We start from the raw sequence: 22,317 nt of genomic DNA on the forward strand, positions 1-22,317 counted from the left end.
ACGTTTTTTTGAAGAATAATCACCCATACATTGAAGTAAATAGAAATTGCCCAAAACAATGATGGCGACTGCGGAGTCCATCCTCCTTATGACGTATCACCGTAACTACTGTTTAGCGTGTTAAAGACTAATCAAATTTGATTTAATGTGTACTATAACTGTTTTCTGTACGCCGTTGAACGCCGTAAACGCTTCCTCATAAACCCAACACGCCTTAATACGTCATTGTAAACTGACTGCCGTTGCCCCGGATACCGGCAGAAATACTACCGGGGTAAGCTGTCACCTGGATACGAACTTCCTGTTATTGTGACCTTAACCTTCCATGTGGATTGTGCGGAGCAATGTCTCTCGTTACCGATGCCTTTGTGTCCCAGATAGCAGGTAACCCGGGTCGCGACTATGCCTGTCTCTGTCGTTGGCTGCTGGCCGGCTCCGTGCTGTGAAAACACCCCAAAGCAAACGAGTACACTTTTCGTAAAGCATTTCCCACCAGATGTATTTATTTCTAGCACCAGATTAAACACGCTTTTGGAAATATTGCGCTGTTTTCTTTTTTTAAAATAGTTGCAGTATTTTGTTTAAGGTATTGTATTTAGGGTACTGAATAATAGCCATTTGTATGTGGTACAGCTCTTGTGTTTTTAGCTTAGTCTACAGTGGTAAACGATAAGAATGGCTCAGTCTCAATCACACAGTGGGACTTATGAACCTTTATAGAGGGACAGACTTCTTTAGCATTGCTGTAAAGAATCAGTGTGGTGTTTGAGAAGGGGAAGTCACCTAAAATACAATGAGTGATGACAAGTGGCAGCCTGCTGGGTCTGGACATAGAAATTTGTTAGAACAAAAAAAAAATCAGGTTTTTGTTAATTCTAAAATATATTACTGTATATAGTGCTGTATTTCATGATAGAGAAGAAAACATGTTTTCTAGGGGATCTCACCTTTTAAAAGGCCACTAATTCTGAGGCAAAATTAGACATCAACTCTTGGCCAATGAATTAAATGTTGTGCTCAAACTCGATGTTCTCAGTGATTTAGCAATGCATACCGCTGTCACACTTAGCACCAGAAATCCCTGTTTATAAATTAGTCCCGTTGAGATTGTAATGCTTCATCGCTGCAATTTACGGTTTAGTTTTTTTGGCTACAAGCAAAATTGAAAAATTTCTGTGATAGGCAAAGTTGGCAATCCTGCTATCAGGAATGATCGTTATAATCATACCTGGGAACTTTTTAGCTCCGGCTACCCGGAGCCTTCCCTTGTGGGATGCGGCCGGGATTGCCCACTGATGTCGGTGGGCGGTCCCTCTGTCATCATGGGAACCCCCCCCCCATTTAAAGGGGGAATGGGGCCCGCTCCCGTGACCCGGAGGATTCTGGTGTTGACCGGAAAACTGGTGCTTCACCTGGAGATCTTTCGGGTCAAACCCGGAGAGTGCCCAGATGTGCTTATAACGCATGGGTTAACACAAGTCAGATATAAATAATATATGAATGTGAATTCTGTTTCTATATTATTGCATTTCTGTCACATCTCTGTTCTGGAATTTATTCACTATAGAGTTTGTAGGTTTATCGCTGATTTCAGCACGGCCAAGCCTTTCAAGATTCCTCCGCAGGAATGGGTGAGCTGGTCCTGCAGAATGGATGGATCAATGGGTGACTCATGAAATCACACATTTTACTGGGAAACTCGCTTTGCCTTTCATTGTGATTAAGGAAGTCAGTGATATGAAACGGCAACTGTTGCAAACTCATGCCTTAGTGAATAAACCTCAGTGTATCTTTTCACTGGTATGACACAGGTCAGCGGCATGAAGAAATGGAGCTGTCATTGGCCATCATGCATGGAACCATCCCAAAGTACAGTCTCGCTGAATGATAGAGCTGTCTGACTGGAGATTTGACATCTATGTTTCTGCCCGTGTCGCTAACTATGTATAAGTTTGTAATTAATTGGCGTTAATAATATTACTGGATTTCAACCGGGACACAAAACCACCCGTTATAGGTGAAATCTAGTTATTCAATGCTTATTAAAGTGATTTTTCCCTCTCTCTAGTGCAGGAAGAGATGACAATTTAGACCAGTAAATATTAAGTGGATCTTCTACATTAACTTGAAGTGAAATCGATTAGGGAGATCATTTAACTGTGGGAGTTCTGCAATTATGAATAATGATAAAAAAACAAAATGTTACTTTTTCAGTTTACCATCACATCTAACATTGATGCTTCGCACGCCTGGATTTAATAGTCCAAAGGCCGGTTTATATGACATTTTGTAATAAGGCATCCCGGCTATTAGAATTATTTAATGACTGAACGGGAAATTGCCAAGTTGATCCTGACTACCTGCTTCATACGGTAGCCATGCTAATATTTTAGCCTATTTTCTAAAATAGATATTTTTTTTCTGTATCTTCTCAAAGCTGGAAAGAACATTCTGGGAGTAAGAGTACATTGAGATTTGGCATAATGAGAAAGGGAGCAGGGAAGCTTTCTGTTAAGTCTCTTTGTTTGCTATGAAACTCCTCGGCATGTCCAGACTAGGAAGCCAGCCAATCAAAACATCTCTAATTGTGTTCTTTCCGGCTCCATGGTTTTATAATTTTAATGAGATATGTGTTTCTGGAGCCATTGAGTTCTCGACTACGCGTTCTGCTTTCTTGCTATTGATATTTTGTGAGTGCCCTTGCAGTAGTTAATCATTTTCAGTGAAATTTCTCACTGGGCTTCATACAGCAAAAAGAGAAATGTATGTTTTATGAGTAAAATGTCCATTTCTGAGGATACCAAAAAGCCTCTTTAGATGTTATTCTTTAAAAGGAAAGACGTGGTCTCATTTTTATTGGGATACCCACTCATTACAATTCACTTGGCCTCAACTGTCTAGCATACCTTTACAATCTTGTCTATTTGTGTGTCTCTATCTTTATATTTATGCAAGAGTTATTTTTCTGGGAGCAGTGGTCTACTTTATACCATAGAGCCAGGGTCTGGGTGGTACATTTCTGCTGGGGGGGGATTAATGCTTAGTTCTGATAAGGCAGTATCTATCCAACATATTCCCCAAACGGAACAGCCTAGAAAAGGAGGAAATAAAGTATTCAGGCAGAGAAGAAGTGCTGCCTAAAGCCCTTGATATTCTAGACAACCTTGTGGGTGACTATTCTAGACAGCCTAGTTGGTACCTAGGGGACTTTTGTCCTCTGCTAAGCAAATACATGAAATGTGATTTATTACTATTTGTTCATCTATAGGAACGTTTTCCATCCACTTTAAATATCATAGGCAACCATATTAGAGGTGAGGACCCCAGATAAAGCATAAATGCTCTTAAAAGTATTTAGCGACCAGAGCTGGGTGAGTCATTGGACTCCAATGCAATGGTGGAAAATACAGCAATTTGGGTAGCAACAAAAAATGTTTGTTTCCATCCCTTTAAATACGTGTCCATGGAAAGTCCTTAGAAAAAAAACTAGGTGTCATCTCTTTTCTAAAATTAGGGCATTTTTTTTTCGACATGCATCAAAGCATTCATATTTCCAGATTGCTTATTTTTTCACCCTCATCAGTAGATTGCTTTTTCAGATTATTTGTTTTATAAGCACTCCAATTTCCTTGCTGATTAATTAGTAAGACATTACATTGTAATAGATTCTTTTATAAAATTGTCCACTGAAGATTCCCCCCCCCCACTTGGCAAGTGAACATTTAATCATTGATATAGCTAACAAACATCCTTACTTTGCAACTTCTATTGAAATAGCTTAAGACTAATTTTCATGGTCTTGTAAATCAATTTAATAAGACCAGGAATGCAATACCAGAAGTTATTAGAAAATGTCTTCTACTTAGTCAAGTGAAATATATAATGAATTTTCTATCTGTTAAATATCCAGGAACATGTATATTAGTATCAATATGATGAATTGTTTCCCTTACGGAAAAACAAATATTATCCTTTGGGGTTTTTTTCTTCACATCAAAGCTTTGTATTCCTATCTTGGCTTTGAGAGACCTTGACAGATATTCAAGTAATTCAGACCGCAAAATATCTCCACTCAAGCAAAACTGTTCATTTTTTTTTGGGTAAAGCCAATGGGTCATCACTCCCATGGACACGGTTTCTGACCCTTCATAGCTCAATGTTTTGAGTCCATTGATTTTTGGTATCCCTTCTGAAATTGATCTGCCCTTTTATGAATGTGGGAGGAATAGGCTGATGTTCAGGCAGCATATAATTACCAGGTTAGCTAATACTTCCTTTATTGATCATAACTAATGGAAGACTTTTTTTTTTTGTTGCTCTTGTGCCATTTCATCTGAATATGTGTTCAGTGTCTTACACATGATGTAGGCAGCCCTCTTTTACATTTATGTGCAAAGGACCTTGGAAGTGTTTGGTAATTTTGAGAAGAGAGTTTAAAGGGGTTCCTCTAGCCATCCTTTGCACTTCAGTGCATATTATAGTTGAGCTGTCCCTTTAAATTTACATACGAGTTCTCTTTTAAATGCGATGGGGGGATTCTGCACCATCCTGTCACATCCATTTACCCCTTTCACTGCCCCATCCCCACGCTATTTGTTGTATGGGAGATGTGTTCAGCTGTACACAACTTTTGATATATGGTATACTTATATACAGTGTGTACTGCCAGGAGGGAACGATGCACACGAGTAGAAATTGCATACATTGATTTCAGTGGGCTTACTTTCCTGCCTCTCTTTGGCTACTTGACGCATCCAATCAGTGATGTGAATTTTAGACCATGGAGGAAGGCCAAGGATCTGGAGCTGCAGCTTCTGCCTAAGGTAAGTATTTAAATTTTCTTCTACATTTTAAAGATGTACATTATGTGTCATCATTAAAAAAGTGTTGAGAAACTTTAACACTTTCCACTTCTTGCGCACTTAGTGTTAACACTTTCCACTCTTGATGTGGAAGCATGCAGCTCTTCTGTTTCTCTAGTGTGCATTTGTTTCCCAAAATATGCCCTTCTGTAGTAGGATCTCATTAGAAGGGTACGCAGGCCGTTTTTATAATTAATGTATACAATCTTGGGGCGAGGAAGCGTTAGAAGACATGTTTGTATAGTCTTTGTCATAATCAGCCAGCGCCACATATGATTTCAAGCTGTACCTTGTAACCCCCTGAGGTCCAGAAGGAGCGTGGCTTATCCAGCAAAGCAATACCATTGCTCATTTGGCCTACATCCAAGGGGTTGAAATAGTTCACGTATATTAATTGAATATATAAAATGCAAGAAAATTTGTTAGCTCTCCAAGCTGTTTTATTTACCTGCATTACTGCCTAGAGGAGTGCGTTGCCCAAGAATAAACTGGGTTTGACTTCATTACAGCGTGAATGATAAGTTTATATGGAGTTATTATAACATTAATCAACTTGATGGATTGGAAATATGACAGAGCTGTAGCAGTGTGTAATTTCAATGCCTACTGCTCTCAAACTGTTCTTCACCTCACATGGAATAATGCAGCACTTTACAAAGTATGTTTATAAGCTTTTCTTGTGCTAGAGATTCTTTTAAACCATCAAAGTACACAAAGAGAGTCTTATGACCAAGTATTGTTATTTATGGTGCCAAACCTAACTGATTGGTCTAACAAAGAAACCTGTGAAGGCACATAAGAATCATTCATCCCATCTAGTGTGTCCATTTCTCTTGATGTAAAGACTTAGACCTTGATTCATCCTTGGTCTTGTCTTGGGTTCTTGATAGCTTTATGCCTATCCCATGCACATTTAAATTCCCCCACTCTACGATGGGAGGCTGCTCCATTCATCTACTACCCTCTCATTGACTAGTATGCCTTTCTCTACTCAACAAATGGCAGTAGACTATTTTGGAATATTTCCTGGAATTATGTTTAGCTCATAAATTCTATATTTTATCTTTCTGACCCTGACACTCTATATTGATTTGTCCAGACTTAATTATGAGAAAGAAATGTATTGCGGTTTACTATGAGTCAGAAAATCACACAATCCACAATTTTAGGTAGAATGTTGATATTTTGACAAATCTGACATTTTTTTTTAAAGATGGATCTTTTATAACATTTACCCTTGTCAATCATTTTGAGAAGAATGACTCTATCACATACTTGTCTTTTTCTTATGGACTGAAGTAGTGAATTGATGTGTGGTATAAAACCTGTGTAGAAATCAAGTATAAAGTGACTTTTCTTGTTTTCATTCATTTTTCACTAAGATTCAGTGCCACTAAAATATGTGACTGTTTGTCGTTGGTGGTTCTAGGAAAGGGCACATCAGGCCATGTTTGCTTTCAGCACAATGTACCTTTATTTATAAAGTGCTTACAAGGATCCTGGTAAGCAAACATCGTATGTATGCAATTAGCCTTATTCTTCAGAGGGTTGAGAGATGAAGTGGTTCTTTCTGCCGTGTCGCCCTCTCACACATGGGATGTTCCATCTAAAACAAGAACAAATATCTTCCTTTAACCTTAAAACTTGATTAATGCTTGTAATGGGGCCACTAGGCGCCAATGCCAGGAAGATCTTGGTCCTGGATAGAAGGCCATGAGAGCCATTGAGTGTCTCTCATTGTCAGGGACCCCATGCATTGGTACTGGTTGTACCCCCTGATGGCCCTGAGCTTACCAATATCAAAATTACACACTTCAAGATTGTAAGCTTGCCAGCAGGGCCCTCTCCACCTAATGTATCGGTTTGTCAATTCTAGTCTAATCAGGTCTTTAATTGTTGGAATTTTATTTCCCCCCCCTCTAAAACTCTCTTTTTATTTTATCGCAGCTGTAGAACCATGGCCTGAAAACGCCACTCTTTATCAACCTCTGAAAAGTGAGTATTGCTGCTCTTTTTCGTTTACCGTTTCCCATTTAATTTAACAATATCTGCTACTGTTTAACCCTCTAAGAGCCAGAAGGATTTCTAGTGCATGCTATGCATGTTCTCGTTTTGAGTGTTGACAAGCAATATGAAACGACTCTGATACAGGCTGTGTTGGCATGGTTACTGCTGCTGGAGAAAAAAATAGCTGAGCCAGCACATATTGGAAGTGTCATAGCTAATGGCTGGGGATGTGATATACACGGATCTTTTAAAATACACGGGCTGCAGCGGTCCATGCTCCCTTTAGCAGCTCTTCATATATCATCAGATTACATTATTGCCCACATTTTGGGTTCTGCAGCCTGCTGCAATTGTCACATGGCTGCAAAGTAATGAAGACTAATAGACGGTAGCCCATAGTCTTTTAGGCATGGAATTTTTATTGCTGTGATCTTGTCATCCCTCTTTTGTCTGACACATCTTAACACTGCTCACAATTTCAAGTGCAAGCTTGTTTTGTGTGATGCAGTACTTCAGTTGGCTTGTAGAGCAGTGGTATATTTTTCTTTGCCTTTTGTAAACATTTTATAAAGCAACCACATTACACGAAGCTTAAACAAACATTTATAAATAATGTAACAGGCAATTATTGCAGTGACACAATGAAGGATCTTTATTACACAAATAATCCTGTTAGTGCTGGGTAGATGTGTAAAAGGCCTGGATATAATACATACAGAATTTTAAAAAAATGCATTTTAATCTGCTTTTATTTTTTTTTTATAGTAACTTCAGTATTTCAGTAAATTCTGATCATGTTTCTGTGTGGTAGGAGTCTCATATATCTGTAGTCTGTTTCATTATAAAACTATATCCGGGATCTTAGTTTAGCGAAACATGCACACCAGCTATATGATAATCTTGTATGTGGTCTCGCCATTGGGCACAAATGACATCCCAGACAGATGAAATGGACTTACTGTTCTAGTTACTTTCACAATTTAAATTAAGAAGATTGTAATTTTGATTCTGTGGAGTAAGCAGAAAAAAGAGTGTGTTTGCTTAGTGCCTCCCTCCATGCAGAAATGTAAGATAAGCCCTTGGTTTGTAACGCTTGTCACAAAGATTTAAACAGTGTGATCAGCAGCTAGGAGACCTGTCCTTAGAATGAGGGAATCTCCTGAAAGGGATGCCCAAACAGAAGCTCTGGAGTGTGAAAGCGCTTACCTTTGAGGGCGCTTACATTAGATAACTCCGCTTGGAGCCACACAGTTTTGCCCCAGCTAGCTGGAGGAAGACCAGACTGTCAATTGATCTGCTGTGTCCCTGCAGGGATTTAGCTCTGCCGATGCTTAACGTGATTCATCCTCTGGCATCAACTGCTGGATTTCTGTGATATGGTACTACATCCTTTGTCACCAAGGGGTTAAAACGTAACCCCCGTTTATGGACTGACAATTCTCACCATGATCAGTGGCAGGAAAGTGTTCCCATCTAGGTGTGGAATCCACACCTCTCTTGATGTTTGCTGAGCCGGCGCTGGAGCTGTCTGGGGGTAAGTATGTCTCATGGCAGTAGATGTGTTTGGCCGAGCATATCTCCTGCATGGAAAGTAGCTGGGCGTGGGGAAAGTGACAAATGCATATAAGGGATTCTACAGAATCCCCTCTTGCATTTACAAGACAGGCAGCATTTTAATTTAAAGGGACCTTGCAGCTAAAATATGCTTTAAAGTGCAAACGATGGCTGGAGTGTCCTTTTAAGTAGGCCTTGTTTAGCAAGCTTTTTGGATGACAGGTCTACTGTAATCAAAAAGGGCACAGAAGTAACTCATGGTTGTAAAAAAAATTCATAAACTATGGTACCGTATTTGCTGGATTATGAGATGAGGTTTTTTCAGAGCAAATGCTCTGAAAAATACCCCTCGTCTTATATTCAATGCCATCTTATAATCAGACCTCAAATAGAGGTCGGTGGATGCCTACAGGATGCGCGCGGACAACCTAACCCTGCTACCGGCACTTCCGCCAGGGCTTCTTTGAAAGAGCGCTGGCGTGACGTGACCTTCTGGTGGTTGCGCACAGATGTCCTCTGGCTGCCCCCACTTGACACCAGGGAGTCTGGAGCACAGTGGGACCAGTCTAGGGATGCATCGGTAAGTCGGAGGGGGGCATATAAAGCGGAGGGGGGCAGATTGGCAAATTGGGGGTGTAAGGCATATCGGAGGCAGAGTGGCATATAGGGGGTATAAGGCATATCAGGGAGGCAGAGTGGCATATAGGGGGTATAAGGCATATCAGGGAGGCAGAGTGGCATATAGGGGGTATAAGGCATATCAGGGAGGCAGAGTGGCATATAGGGGGTATAAGGCATATCAGGGAGGCAGAGTGGCATATAGGGGTCTAAGGCATATCAGTGTCAAGGCGTGGTGCAGGTTGGCAAATAAAAGGAAATAAAAAATAAATGCGTTTTTCTCAATCATAGCCTTTATTAAATATGAAAAAAATAGTTTACATGTTACAATATTTACTAGTAAAACTTTTTTTCTTATAGGGTAGTCCTATATTCAGGCTTTTTCTTTTTTTCTAAATTTAATATTGAAATTTTGGGGGGGGCATCTTATAATCAAGCAAATACGGTATATACTGTGGTTTATCCATCCATCGATTTATTATCTTTCGCAAGTTTTTTATAAAAATAATTAAAATATGTAATTTTAAAGGAGAATTACTTATCTTGGAGAAAACAGATTGATGCTATTTCGTTAGGAGCCCTTTCATTCTCACTGTTAATACTGTTGTGTTTTTTTTTTTGTTGTTTTTTTTTTTTTGCTATTTTTCAGGTGACCAGGTTTTGCTGTCTGACAATGCATCTTGTCTTGCTGTTCAGGTAATGATTTATTCTTCAAATCAAAGCTTCACTGCTGTACCTTGTTAAAAATCTGCAGCTGTGACCTACAGCCACCTGCCTTTTAAGTTTTCTGCCAACTCTTAACAATCTCTCAATTCAAGCAATGCCATTGTATTGCCTCGATCATCCAATGAGGTTCACTGGATGTGAAGTGACATTGATCCGCTCATCAACCTATACCTGTACATTACTTTTAAAGATAGACCATGCTACATTGTTCATTTATTGTATCTCCCTATATAAAAATTATGAATTTTTAATATTGGAACATTCAACCATGTCTTGTGTCTGGCTTTATTCAACATACCAACTATTTAAATGAAGGAGGATAATGGCTTTGCCTGTCTATTTCATTTTCTATTCTTGTATAGTACATTTTATAAAATGAACTGTCTGTGGTCTTTGTGTCAATGTTTAGGCCTAATGGTCTTTAGTCAAAAAAAAAAAAGACTTGTGGAAGGCCCATTAGTGTCTTATTCCCCAGCGCAACTTCACTTATTTAGCTTAGTCTGAGTTCATTTCATCCTGAGGTCATCTCATCTTTTAACTGATACATATGAGACCGACTTTTTATATCATTTTTTAATTTAATTACTAATAGAAATACTATATAAAGTTTCATTCATTGATGAAAAAACAGTTTAAAACGTATTTTTTTAGAATTTTATTTAACTGATTTGGGACCTTTTGGTTTTAGTTTCCAAAAAAATAATAATAATAAAAAAAAAAAAAAATTATATGTTTATATATATATATGTTTATATATATATATATATATGTTTATATATATATATATATATGTATATTTATATGTATATTTATATGTATATATATATATATATATATATATATATATATATATATATATGTTTATATATATATATATGTGTATATATATATATATGTGTATATATATGTATATATACAGTGTTGTAGAGTTGTAATAAATGTCATTGCTTATATCTGAGGAAGACTTTTCTAAATCCTCTTAACCATCAGGGATGCTTGCCAGACACTTTTGACATTTCATGTAATTCCATACCGTTTCGCTGCGTAGGCTGTAGTTGGAAAGAGGCATAGCAATCATATCTGAGTATGAATCAAAAGACTCGGGCCCTGTTCAAAATCAAGCTCACAGCTTCTGTAATTTATACCTGCATGTTTAAGACATATATAGATATTTATGTGATAATATATTCACGGTATGTGTGCACAAATTGAACAGATGAAAAAAATGAATGAAAAATCCTCAGAAGTGCAAATTGAAAGTAATTCTACAAAACATGCAGTATTCCGTTTTATAGTAAGTTTAGCATTGGGAACATCACCCCCATTAATTTAAATGATCCAGTTCTGCCCAGAAATATTTAATCAGGTCAGAAATCACCCATATTATTTTTTCTTGGGCCGTACTAGCCTATTTACATCTGACGAGACAAGACGGGTGTGGTTACTTTATTGTTGAATTTGTATACATTTGTTAACTTTAATGTTAGTGTTAATTTGTGTCCTCGTCTTATTGTTGTAGCGCTGGTGCTTTAAACCTAGATAGATCCTCTGGAGAAATGTTAATAACAATAAACTAGGAATTAATTGCAGTAGTAGTTACAATGAGATTAATATTTTTAGGTGCAAAGTGTGTATGTAAATCTCTTTTTCATGTATCTATGAAAATGGATAATTTAGTACATATTCATCTTTAAATAATTTTCTTGTGAATAGTCATGGACTACTTCTTCTTTTCAGTGATCTGAGAAGCAAACATAACTGTTCCTTTAATAATGGGTGGCCTAGTATTAGTCTGGAAGGTAACCCTTAGTTATTTATTTCCAGACCTCTGTCTTGTGTGTACTTATAAATAAATAAATATAAATATACACACAGTGACTTTCCAACTACAGCACTCTTGCCGTATCTGTCACTGCCATGATAAATTGAGCTGTGTGTATTGAAAATGCATGCTTTACTTTAATAAGCTTTTTCTGACGGCTGATAGTATCCATGGATATTTGTGGGCACTTTTTTTTCCAGAAATATCAGATTCAAATAGCCCCAGACAATTTACTTTTGTATATAAAGTTCATTAAATAGAGATTCAAACCTTGGATTGTGCAAATTTTTGATCTATAAAGATAGACGAATGATGACAGATGGGAATAGAGAGCCATTCACAGCTGAGGTTGTGTCTGAATGGAAAACAATATATATATTTTATCTCAGATAAGGGCTTTGCAATGTAAAGGAGACAAAATAGTGATTTATTATTCATTATTGCTTTTGTGTTGATTGTCCACAGAGCTGGGCTGATATCTCTTCTTAAAAGCAGGTGAATCCATCAGAGGTCATTTAGAGGCGTTTTTTTTTTGATAGACATCAATAGCAGGTTATACATTTAAATATACTCTCAAAGTTCAGATTTTCTGGATCCCCCTCATGAGTATAGGTAGATCTGTTTTGGTATACCAGGTTCCAAACTGAAAACACAATCCCTAACTGCTTGTACAGTAGGCTTTTGCATAACCCTTCAATTGAACAGCCCTGTGTCATATTTTTTTATTGGCTAGTGAAGCAAACCATGTGTGCTTCACTGTTCACTTGTCAGTGGGAAAGTTGCCTTTTGATAAGAAGCAGTACTTGATAACGCATTGTGCGTAGACTGATGACATCATAGTCAGTTTAAGTCACTTAGGTCCAGCAGATAGGATGGGCTTGGTAGCTTTGCGTAATATTGCTGAAAGAACCACATTCTTGTGGAATAAGAAGGAATTACATTTTTAATAATAATAATAAAAGGAAGTTATTACAAATAATTATTTCTTTAATAAAGTAAATACATTGATTTATAAAAGTCAGGTAAGAAATACTATACAAACGTTCACAACCCCTAAGACTCCACAAACCCAAAGAGTGAAGTGTTTCTGTTGGATAAAATAAGCTTTGGGGACAGGTAAGTCTATTCATAGTGAAAGACGGGGGTTAAGGATCTAATGCATAGATTTATTGGAAACGTGGTTTTAAGTTAAATGTTACTGTGAGATGGTGCTTGGCATAAACGGGATGCAAATAAATTCCTCAGATAAGCAGCTGGAACAACAACTAAAGTGGAAAAGGAATGTGCTTATCACGCAAGACATAATTGGCAAGCTTTTTTTGCCTCGTGGAATTTGCTACCGGGTTATTAGATTCCTGTCTCCAAGCCCCGTTCTCCCCGCTGCCCATGTTCACTAAACCCATTTGTGGGTTGGTTACTGGATAAGTACCTATCAAGTGTCGTTTAGATGGTAACTGTCATTCCTTGGGTCCCGAACACTACTATTAAGAAGCATGTAATCAATGTAAGCTAACCAACGATTCCACAAGCCCCTTTGCAGGTATATTATCATATTAGAAGCCCCTGCCTATGTAGTTGCAACTAGAGTGTCTGCATCTTTCATGCAGTTCTGCGATGAAATTACAGCTAAATAAATAGAATCTTCATTTATCTTCAGTACCTCCCATGTGCTACAAGTGAATTTAGGCTTTCTAAATCCACCGCCAATTACATTATCCCATTACTGAAGTGTTCAGCGGCGGCACAAAATAAATTGTTTTCCAAACTTAACCTGACTTCCCTATAAATTCAATTCACAGGTATAAAAGAATTTCTCCTCTTGACGATCGACACAAACGCAATTAAGAAGCGTATTTGTGTTGAGCTATAGATGCAGCAATTAGCCTAATTATAATAGACACGTTGTACATCACGAAAGGGGAAAAAATGTATAATTATTTTCTTTTTTTTTATGCCTGCAAGGTTAGGCAGCAAATTTCAATGACGGCTTCTAAAAGCATCCCACTTTCACGATTCACATCATCTGCAACCAGTTTGTAATTTTTTGGCGTATGTCTTAAGCCATTGAAAAGACATTAATTGCACTACAGAGGATTTCTAGAATTAATTCTGATTCATGGCATGTTTAGCAAATTAAAACAAAGTGATTATACTAACATTTAAGCCTTTTTGGTGCAGGATGGGATATGGGCAGTTTTTATGTTCACTTTCCAGTGTTCACAGGATAAAACTGCATCCGTCATAATAAAACAAAAGGTGGAACTATATAGGATTATGTCTGTTGTATTCCAAGGAACAGTGTAGTGGTGCAAAGTAGGCCCCTCCAATACTGGTCTTGGTGGTGCTCAAGGCTCTTTGACGCACCCTTTAAAGCTGGCACTAATGATGTCGGCTTCCAAAGGCTTAAGTAATTAGAATGGGGGGAAAATCAGTGAAATTGCTACCTTGCAATTTTTCCATTATACAAATGCATCTTCCGAGGCATAGCATCTAGATCTTTGTAACTATAGATAGTATTGATACTTTACTAAACATATACATATGCCAAAAACTGAAACAATTATCCACTAAGAGGTAAATATGCAACCGTTGCTAAAAGTAACAATTTAGTTAAAAAAAAAAAAAAAAAAAGTTCTCAAACTTATTACAGTATAGCGAAATCTGCCTGACTGCCAAAGTTTTGAAGTTGCAACAGTAACAAAAAACTCTGAACAGCATGTCCTGCTCATCCTCTCATGCCCTGCTTATGCCATATTAGTTGATTAAGTGATGCATGCTATCACATCAACCCCATCAAGCAAAAGCACTAAAAATCGTTTTATTATGGGAAGCAAGACACTATGTAGGCTCAGTTACTAAATATCATTAGTTTTAAAGTATTTAAGTTTTCTGTTCTTTGCCGATTTAATGGAACAGGATCCGCCTCTGCACCATGGAGGGTAAACACTCTCAGGGCCTTTTAGATTTTTTTAGATATTTTTTCCCCTGATGTGGTGGTGTTTGGGGACAGAGCTGTGCAGGACTACTATTCTGTCTTACCAAGTAACCTACAAAAGGTAATATACTCCTAGGATATTCATATTTGCCAATACAAATTGAAAACTACCATAATTTGCTTGATTATAGGGTAGCCCTGATTCATGACAAACTTGGGATCTTAATGAAAGAAAAAAAGAAAAGGCTTTTTGGAGATGTATTCCAGGAGGCCAGAATATTGCAGATGGACTTGCAAAGAAAGAGAACCGTTTTTTCATCTCTTTCCCCGCCAATCCATCTGCAACATTCTGGCCTCTTGGAGTGCTTCCGCAAAGGCGCACCATGGGGACAACCTTTCCCTTGTTCCTCCAATCAGGGGAGAGGCTGTGTGTGGAGGCCCCACCCCTTTATGGAAGTACCTGTGTAACGGAGAGAAGAGGCAGGAGAAGAAGCTGACCTGCGGAAAAGGAGAAAGGGACAAGGAAACAGTTGATGGAGAAGGTGGGGAGACCTTGTGAGAGAGGGAGAGTAAGCTTAGTTGGCTGCTTGGCGGTGCTGCAAATCTGAGGTCTGAATAAAGGACAAACTTGATTATAAGACGAGATGATTTTTTCTGAGAAAAAAACCTTATAAGCAGTAATCTCTTCCTTGAAGGTATTTTAGTTCAATTTGTGATTAATTGTAGTCTTAAATTTTAAATCTAGAAGCGTCCTCAAGCTATTTAAACAGGAGGTTTTTATAGTACTTAAGGACAGGTATTTGGAAACAATGTGCTTCCACCATGTCAAATGCCACACACAGTGATTCATAGGGCCAGAGTCAAAGTGATGTAATGAGAATAGACTTTTAGGAGACATTACCATGTTGTGAAGCACACTCTGACAAAAAGTAGGTTAGGAGGAAAAGATCATTAGTATTATTTGTAAATTGGATAGAGTTTTGAATTGAAAAAAACATGGTTAGAAAGAATAAATAAAAATACATTTTTTAAAGATTAAAATGAAGAGTAATTTAATCATCTTTGGCATCTGTAATGGATGATGTCATAAAAAGATTTTATGGTGCCTCTTTAGTAAAGGTTCGACCTCTTTTCTGCATCATTCCATTTATGGTGGATAATGTAGTCATGCTGTTCTATATCTTAAAAAAGCAGGTGAAATTTTTATTGTTTTCCTTATGTTTGGTAACAAGGTTTTGGAATTCATCTCTAATTATTTTCTTTGTGAATAAAATCTAAAAAAAATTTTTTTTTTTTTTTTTTTGCAGTTTACTCTAGAAAATTGGGTAAATGACTAATGGCTATACAGTCTTAGCTTTAACTCTGTTCTCGGAGATATTTTTCCCTGCTTCCTTTAGGCTGCACAAGCACAGTTTTTGTAATTTCTGAGCTGTCTGAGTCTATTATCCATTGTTTGATTACTGAAAGTCTGAAAGCCTTTAGATCATCTGTGTAGAAACCACTGTAATGCAGACACAGTGTCTCCTGAGCCATCAATGAAACTGCACACAATAGATATAAAGTAATTCAGACATGGACTAGACTTGAGATCAACTTAATTTATTGCCCATATATTAATTTTCCTTTATTCATAGTATCAAAGCTTAGGGATCTTAAAATCTGATTTGAAAGTGTGCATTTTAAATGTTTATCTCTAGAAAAAATGCTCTTTGTTTGGTCTAAGTTATGACATTAGGGCTGGGTGTTACACTGGTATATTTTCTCTGGAAGTAATGGAACACTGTCATTTATGGAAATTAATTTCCATTTGGTTTTTGTAGTCCGCCGCCTATATATGCTGTATATATTAGTACTTTTGGGGTAAATGAACTTAATATTAACATACGATGTTGTTCGCTGATTTATAGAATATTCACTGTTATTGAGTAGTTTAGCTTTCATGGCTTTGCCCTAAAGTTTAAATCGGCAATGCCTTAATTTGCATATGGTTAACGTGGAAGAGATAACCTTGTCAATTCAAATTTACATGAAACCTAAACTAGTAGCTGAATTAATGACTGTAAGCTTTGCAGTGTCATAGTTATCCATGGGCCACACCATAAATTTCTATGAGTTGGGCCCAAGCTTACTTTAGAGTATATTCAAGATAATATTCCTTTGATTGCTTTGAGGCTGAATTCAGGTCACCTCGACCCTTAGTCACTGGAACCTAAGCTTGCTAAACTCTCCTCATTGCTTTAGCTCTTATGGAAAATCTTTGGCGAAAGCCTGTTGTGTTTACTGTCTTCTCCAAACCTACTGAAAGTAAGACATTTGCTGCCAGCAGAGACTCTTATTTCAGTACTGAGTCCTAGAACAGAAATAGTCCTTACTTGTCACATGTAAACTGACCATTGTGTTTATCTCGAACAATATTATGTAAGTTGTCTGCCCTCTTTCCTGTGTGGAGGCTGTTTAAATAAACCCTTGTTTGTGTTTTTTGAATGCCTTCCTGTGTCGATTCACAAAACCTACCCCCCTATCTGTCTGTCTCCTTATTCTAGAAAAAAGTAGAGTCAACACTGTATACATTGAAGAAAGAGTATTAAAGATACTTAGTTCTTAAGATTGTATTATGATTATCTTTGGCATATCTTGAATACTTCATGAAATATTTAGTTTCCTTTAGGGGCATAAAAATAATTAACATAATTTAGGCTAATTATAATAAAATGTATTATACATACAAGGTATTTAATACAAATGACTGATAGATCTGACTTCATAGACCTACATAATTTAAACCCCTGATTGAAGTTCTTGCTCATTAATGTACCATTGACAACTTGGCAGTCCCATTTGCTTCACAGATAATGTATAGATACACATCTGGGCCCAAAAGGGCAGTCCAGTCTAGAAATAACAAACCATTCTTCACCAAAGTGGAGAATCTTGAAGGTCCTACTATCTTTTATATCCTTTTTGGCTGCTATGTGGATATTCAGTTGGTTCTGCCTCATTTTCTATTAACAGTATGTTATATTGTTGGAGCATTTTAACGAACCCTTAAAAGTATGTAAGCGCATATAAATGTTCTGTGAAACTTTCAAAACTAACTTAGCCTTCACTTAATACTTGAGCGTAGAAACCCATTCAAAACACTTTGCACATCATATGCACCAATAACGAGTGTTTGTTGGCTCTACGTTTAGTGCAGTAGGAAGGTATATTTTCCTTTTGTCCCAGGATGTTTAAATATGTTTTCTCCCCATTTTAATGAATCCTTTATTAAAAAAAAAAAAAAAAAACATATAAAACCCCTAGGTGACTTCTAGCTATTGTTTCTTACATCAAATACAGGTTACTTTATTTTGTTCTGAAGGCCATTTCTATTTGGGAAAATATTGTGTCAGTCTCCTAATTTATCCCAATTTGTCCCGAAAATATTTGTCCCCCACCGAAAAAAAAATATATATATTCCCATTGTCATAATGCATTATGCAGTAGTGTAAATGTGCCTGTCTGTCTGCAGAATGGAGTTTGTGATGCTTTATGTTTTGTGCTTATGATACAGATTTAGATAGAGTGCAGAATCTCGGTAAACACGTTTAATGAGCCGCCACATATTGTTTTTTATATGTTTTCGCCATCAGCTAACAAATGCTTTATTTCTGTTTTCAATGTCTTTCAGGCCTTTTTACGAATGTGCAATCTGCCAGTCCAGGTGGCTTGTAGGGCAAATGCCGAATATATGTCTCCATCTGGTAAGCTCATGTATTCATTTAACTTGCTGGATTTTTAGTTGTGTTCCAGATTCCATTGCAACATCACCTGTGTTCTCCAGTCATAAATATATCTGCATTATTCTACATGCTTATTTTGCTTCCCGACCTTATAATTCTTGTTTCCTGAAAATGCTGCAACATGATAAATATAGGCATATTATTTTCAGTTATGCCTTATGCTGTTAGGAAAGCTAAGATATTTCTTGTAGGCTTAGAGTACATAAGTCACAGTCAGTAGATCCTGTAAATTGAAACCCTAAGGCCTCCTTTCATTGTGTATGAATAAGTGGGAAAAGTCACCTTCTCTAATACTTGAATTGATTCTCGTGTAATTGGAAAAAATTGAAAATCTTCATGTTCGATTTATATGGTGTTGTGAAACAGGAACACATGTTACAATCTTTGCGACAATCCATTCACCAAAAAGCATGTGGGGTTTGTGAGCTGAAAGAACAATTATTTTAATGTACTACTTTATTCCTGTGTCTGAATGATCTTCAATACATTTCTGGCTTGTGGCCAGCGTTCAGTAACACAGCACTGGTAAGAAGTCTGTAATGTCCAAAGAACATACTGGAAGTAGCTAAAGGTATATTGCTGTAAAGAATTAAGGAGCTTTATTGCCCAAGCAACCAATATAAAGGTCCCAATTGTTGAGTGCTATGGTGATAAACATAACGTGATGTTTGGATTTTTTGTATCCAAACTTCAAATTATTTATATATAACGCACTTTGGGGTTTATGCATATAAAACAGTTCTGGTTAAAAGTGTTATTACCCAGTCAACAATGGAATGGTAAAAAAACATTGCATTGGTTGTTATGGTGATAAGATCTCCTTTAAAGCTTTGCACTGAAATGTTTTTGTGTGAATGATCACAATTTTTATATTCTGGTTCTATTCACCTGCATTTTGTGATTATGGGCATTTCATGGACTAAAACTATTATTTATGTTTCGATTATTCTTGAATTCTTTATAGTCTAGCTGTAATAGAGTCATAGGCGCATAGCAGTAAAAGTAATGCATATACAGCCTTCTATACTGCTATAATAGAACATGGGTGGATAGAAAAGGAGGCAAGGTCATGTTTTATGTGATTACCAGATTGTGAACGCAGAGTGGTGGATTTAGAAAAATGTATGGCAATAATGCTCCATGTATTCACACAACTAATCACCCTCACACCATGTTACCTCCAGATTACGCTCTCTGCTCTACGAATGTTTCCCCAATGATAAAATAACAATAACAATCAAGCTTCGCTTGGAAGAAACAATGATATTAACAATTCTGTTTTCAAACCGAACAGGAATTTATTTGATATAGAATCTAGAAACCAGTATTCTAAATCTCAGCCATAATTCAGCGCTTTCCCCAAGAACACGCTAGCAATGAAATATTGAGTTTAACATTGAGTGCCCTGTCAAAAAATAATCTTTAGCGGTGCTGAGCTATGCACTATTACAAGGCTTGGTAACGCATTAGAAACAGTGGTTTGATAGCTCTGCATATCCACAAAATATCTAAAAATAATAACCACTCTACTGCTATTGTAGGTGTCACAATAAAGAGGATATTGATCTCGGGGGAAAGGTGCTGAGCTAACTATTCTCTAAGCATCAATTGATAGGGAAGCTAATGGGAAAACTTGAACAAGGAAACACTGGAAGAGTTATTAAGCCTGCTGAGGCCAAGTGATTCAGATATAGTATCGAAAAGCAGTTAAAGCTCCTGGCCTTTGTGCCAATACCGTGGGAGAAGAAACAGATTAATATCATTTACTAATGGTCATTCCAAGGCCAGCCTATTTGTTTAAGACATCTATTCCGCTCACCTCAACTGTTTTTTTAAGTTTCTTTTGAGGTTTTGTTGTAAAATGTGTTTCTCTTACAGGTATAGCTGTGGCATTTCCAAGCACATTTTACATGTCATATACTGGTTTTTCTGACTACATAGGGATGCCAGCTGCTAAATGTAGAGGCTACTATCATAGATGGCAAATGCATTTAGCTTCAATTCCACCAGGTATAGTCACACATGAAGGTCCTACAGCGTCTTGGGGTAAAAGGCATCAGTATGGAGATTCCGACGGAAAGGACAGGCTTTATGGCCAGAGACAGACTAGAGGAAAACAAAAACTTTATAGCCGTTATTGTGGATTGTTTAGAGGGAGCATAAATTGAGTCCTGTCTCATGTTTGATGCTGCCATTGAACTATACAGACTTCTCTTTTGGGTTTAGTCTTTGTGATTGTAATAGAGATGCTATTAAAGAAGCCCGCACATACTTGGGTGTCTTGTGGGCTTTTGTACAGTTTAACCTGCTATTGTGTGATGACCTTGGCCTGCACAGATCGTTCTTAGATTTAACCTAGAAGGTGCTGACAAACCTGATAAAGCACGGTCATAGTGAGGCTATTTATTTAAATCTGGATTGCGGATGGACGTCACACATTACTCACTTAAGTCTAACACGTCATTAAATAACTAGCAGTAGCCCTGGGGCACACTATACCGATCCTAGTAGTCCCAATTTACTATATTTGAGAAGGAGGTAGATACCAGGCCTGGGCATTCTTACAGCAGGTAAGAACCATTCAGCCAATCCATGAACGCCATGAATTATAAGGAAAGTTTGTAATGCTAGTAGATGAGTTTGAATTGGCTTGGCTCTGGTTTGCTATTTTTCCCAAACTTTGACTAGCTGGGCTGGGAAAAGCTATGGGCTGAAGCCTGGTTCGAGCAAATGCTGGCATATCCAACTGATGCCTAGATGATCATATAGAGAATTTAAACTCATTGCAATACCTTCATGTAAGTACAGACAATGATGCAATGACAGTCTGTGTGTGTGTGTATATGCTTGTATAATATATATATATATATATATATATATATATATATATATATATATATATATATATGTATTTATAAGTATGTAGTTTAAGTCTCTAGAGAAACTAATAAGAAACTTTTTTCCAAGGAAGGATTAAAGGGGTGAAATATTGCAAAATATGGACAAAAAGGTGACATATTTCTTTTAAAGCACTCATATTTTTTTCTGCTGCAGCTTTTAGTCTATAGACTCGTTATAGCATACACATATTTGAGGTCTTTGCGTTATAGTAAAATACTAAATTCATTACACTTGTATAGTAGATGTTACACAGCTACACAACTTAATCACAGTCTGCATGCTTTGTAAGAGGTGTTATATAACATATATAATACATCGTACTGGTAATAGGAAAATCACAGCGAAGCATTGTTGTTTATCAGCGGGTCATATTTTCAACCCAATCCATTGCAGAGAACACTTTGATTAGCGAAATCTTTTACAAAATTGATGAATTGATTTCCGGTTAACGATCCTACCGCCATGACAGTACACCCAATCTCAGGACTAAGTTGGACAAATGAATAAATGTATCTCTGTGGCACAAGTGAATAATTAATAACGAAAATGTAGCCTGATATTAGTGTGTATTTGCTCTTTTGTAGGGTTTCTTCCCTTGCGCCTTTTGTAAGTAGATTTTAATAGAATGAAGGGTCACGACTCAATGCTGCTGTTAGTATCTGTGACACTGAATCTGTATCTGTGATACAGAAATCTTAATTTAGCATTTTTAGGGTTTCATTTTCTCGAATGCATTTAAATATCAAAAATAAATTGCAAAACTGAAGCAGTGCTGAGTAGGTAATCGTGAAAATTCAATATACAATTTAGCATTCTGCATTTTTTATGAAATACTTGTGTTTGCATTTTCAAGATTTATAAAAGTCTGTGTACAAGGTCCATACTATGAATATTCAATGAGTGCATTTTGGTGTGTAGTAGGCAAAAACATTACTTACATTACATTTTCTTTTTGAAGCAATATCATATTAAAATTAGAGTCATATGTATGAAGCTGATCATACAGATGCTGAAGCGTGGGGAAAAATGCACTGATTTATCACAGTGGAGGTATGTTATCTTCACCCTTGGGATGAATAATGTAAGGGAGGTCTGAAGTGTTGAGTATGG

General features: G+C 37.1%; 1 protein-coding gene across 1 annotated transcript in view; it reads left to right on the forward strand.

Annotated features, from left to right (window-relative positions):
* The first annotated feature begins 279 nt into the window (after window positions 1-279).
* MTX2 (metaxin 2) overlaps window positions 280-22,317 on the forward strand; it is a 30,635-nt gene continuing 8,597 nt past the window's right edge. The window contains exons 1-4 of the mRNA XM_053471366.1: window positions 280-384; window positions 6,810-6,857; window positions 9,691-9,737; window positions 18,195-18,267. Of these exons, the coding sequence (XP_053327341.1) occupies window positions 345-384; window positions 6,810-6,857; window positions 9,691-9,737; window positions 18,195-18,267 (208 nt within the window). The 5' untranslated portion in view covers window positions 280-344. The remainder of the gene's footprint in view (window positions 385-6,809; window positions 6,858-9,690; window positions 9,738-18,194; window positions 18,268-22,317) is intronic.

The sequence above is a fragment of the Spea bombifrons genome, chromosome 7 (genome assembly GCF_027358695.1).
Source record: "Spea bombifrons isolate aSpeBom1 chromosome 7, aSpeBom1.2.pri, whole genome shotgun sequence".
In the NCBI taxonomy this organism is placed as follows: Eukaryota; Metazoa; Chordata; class Amphibia; order Anura; family Pelobatidae; genus Spea; species Spea bombifrons.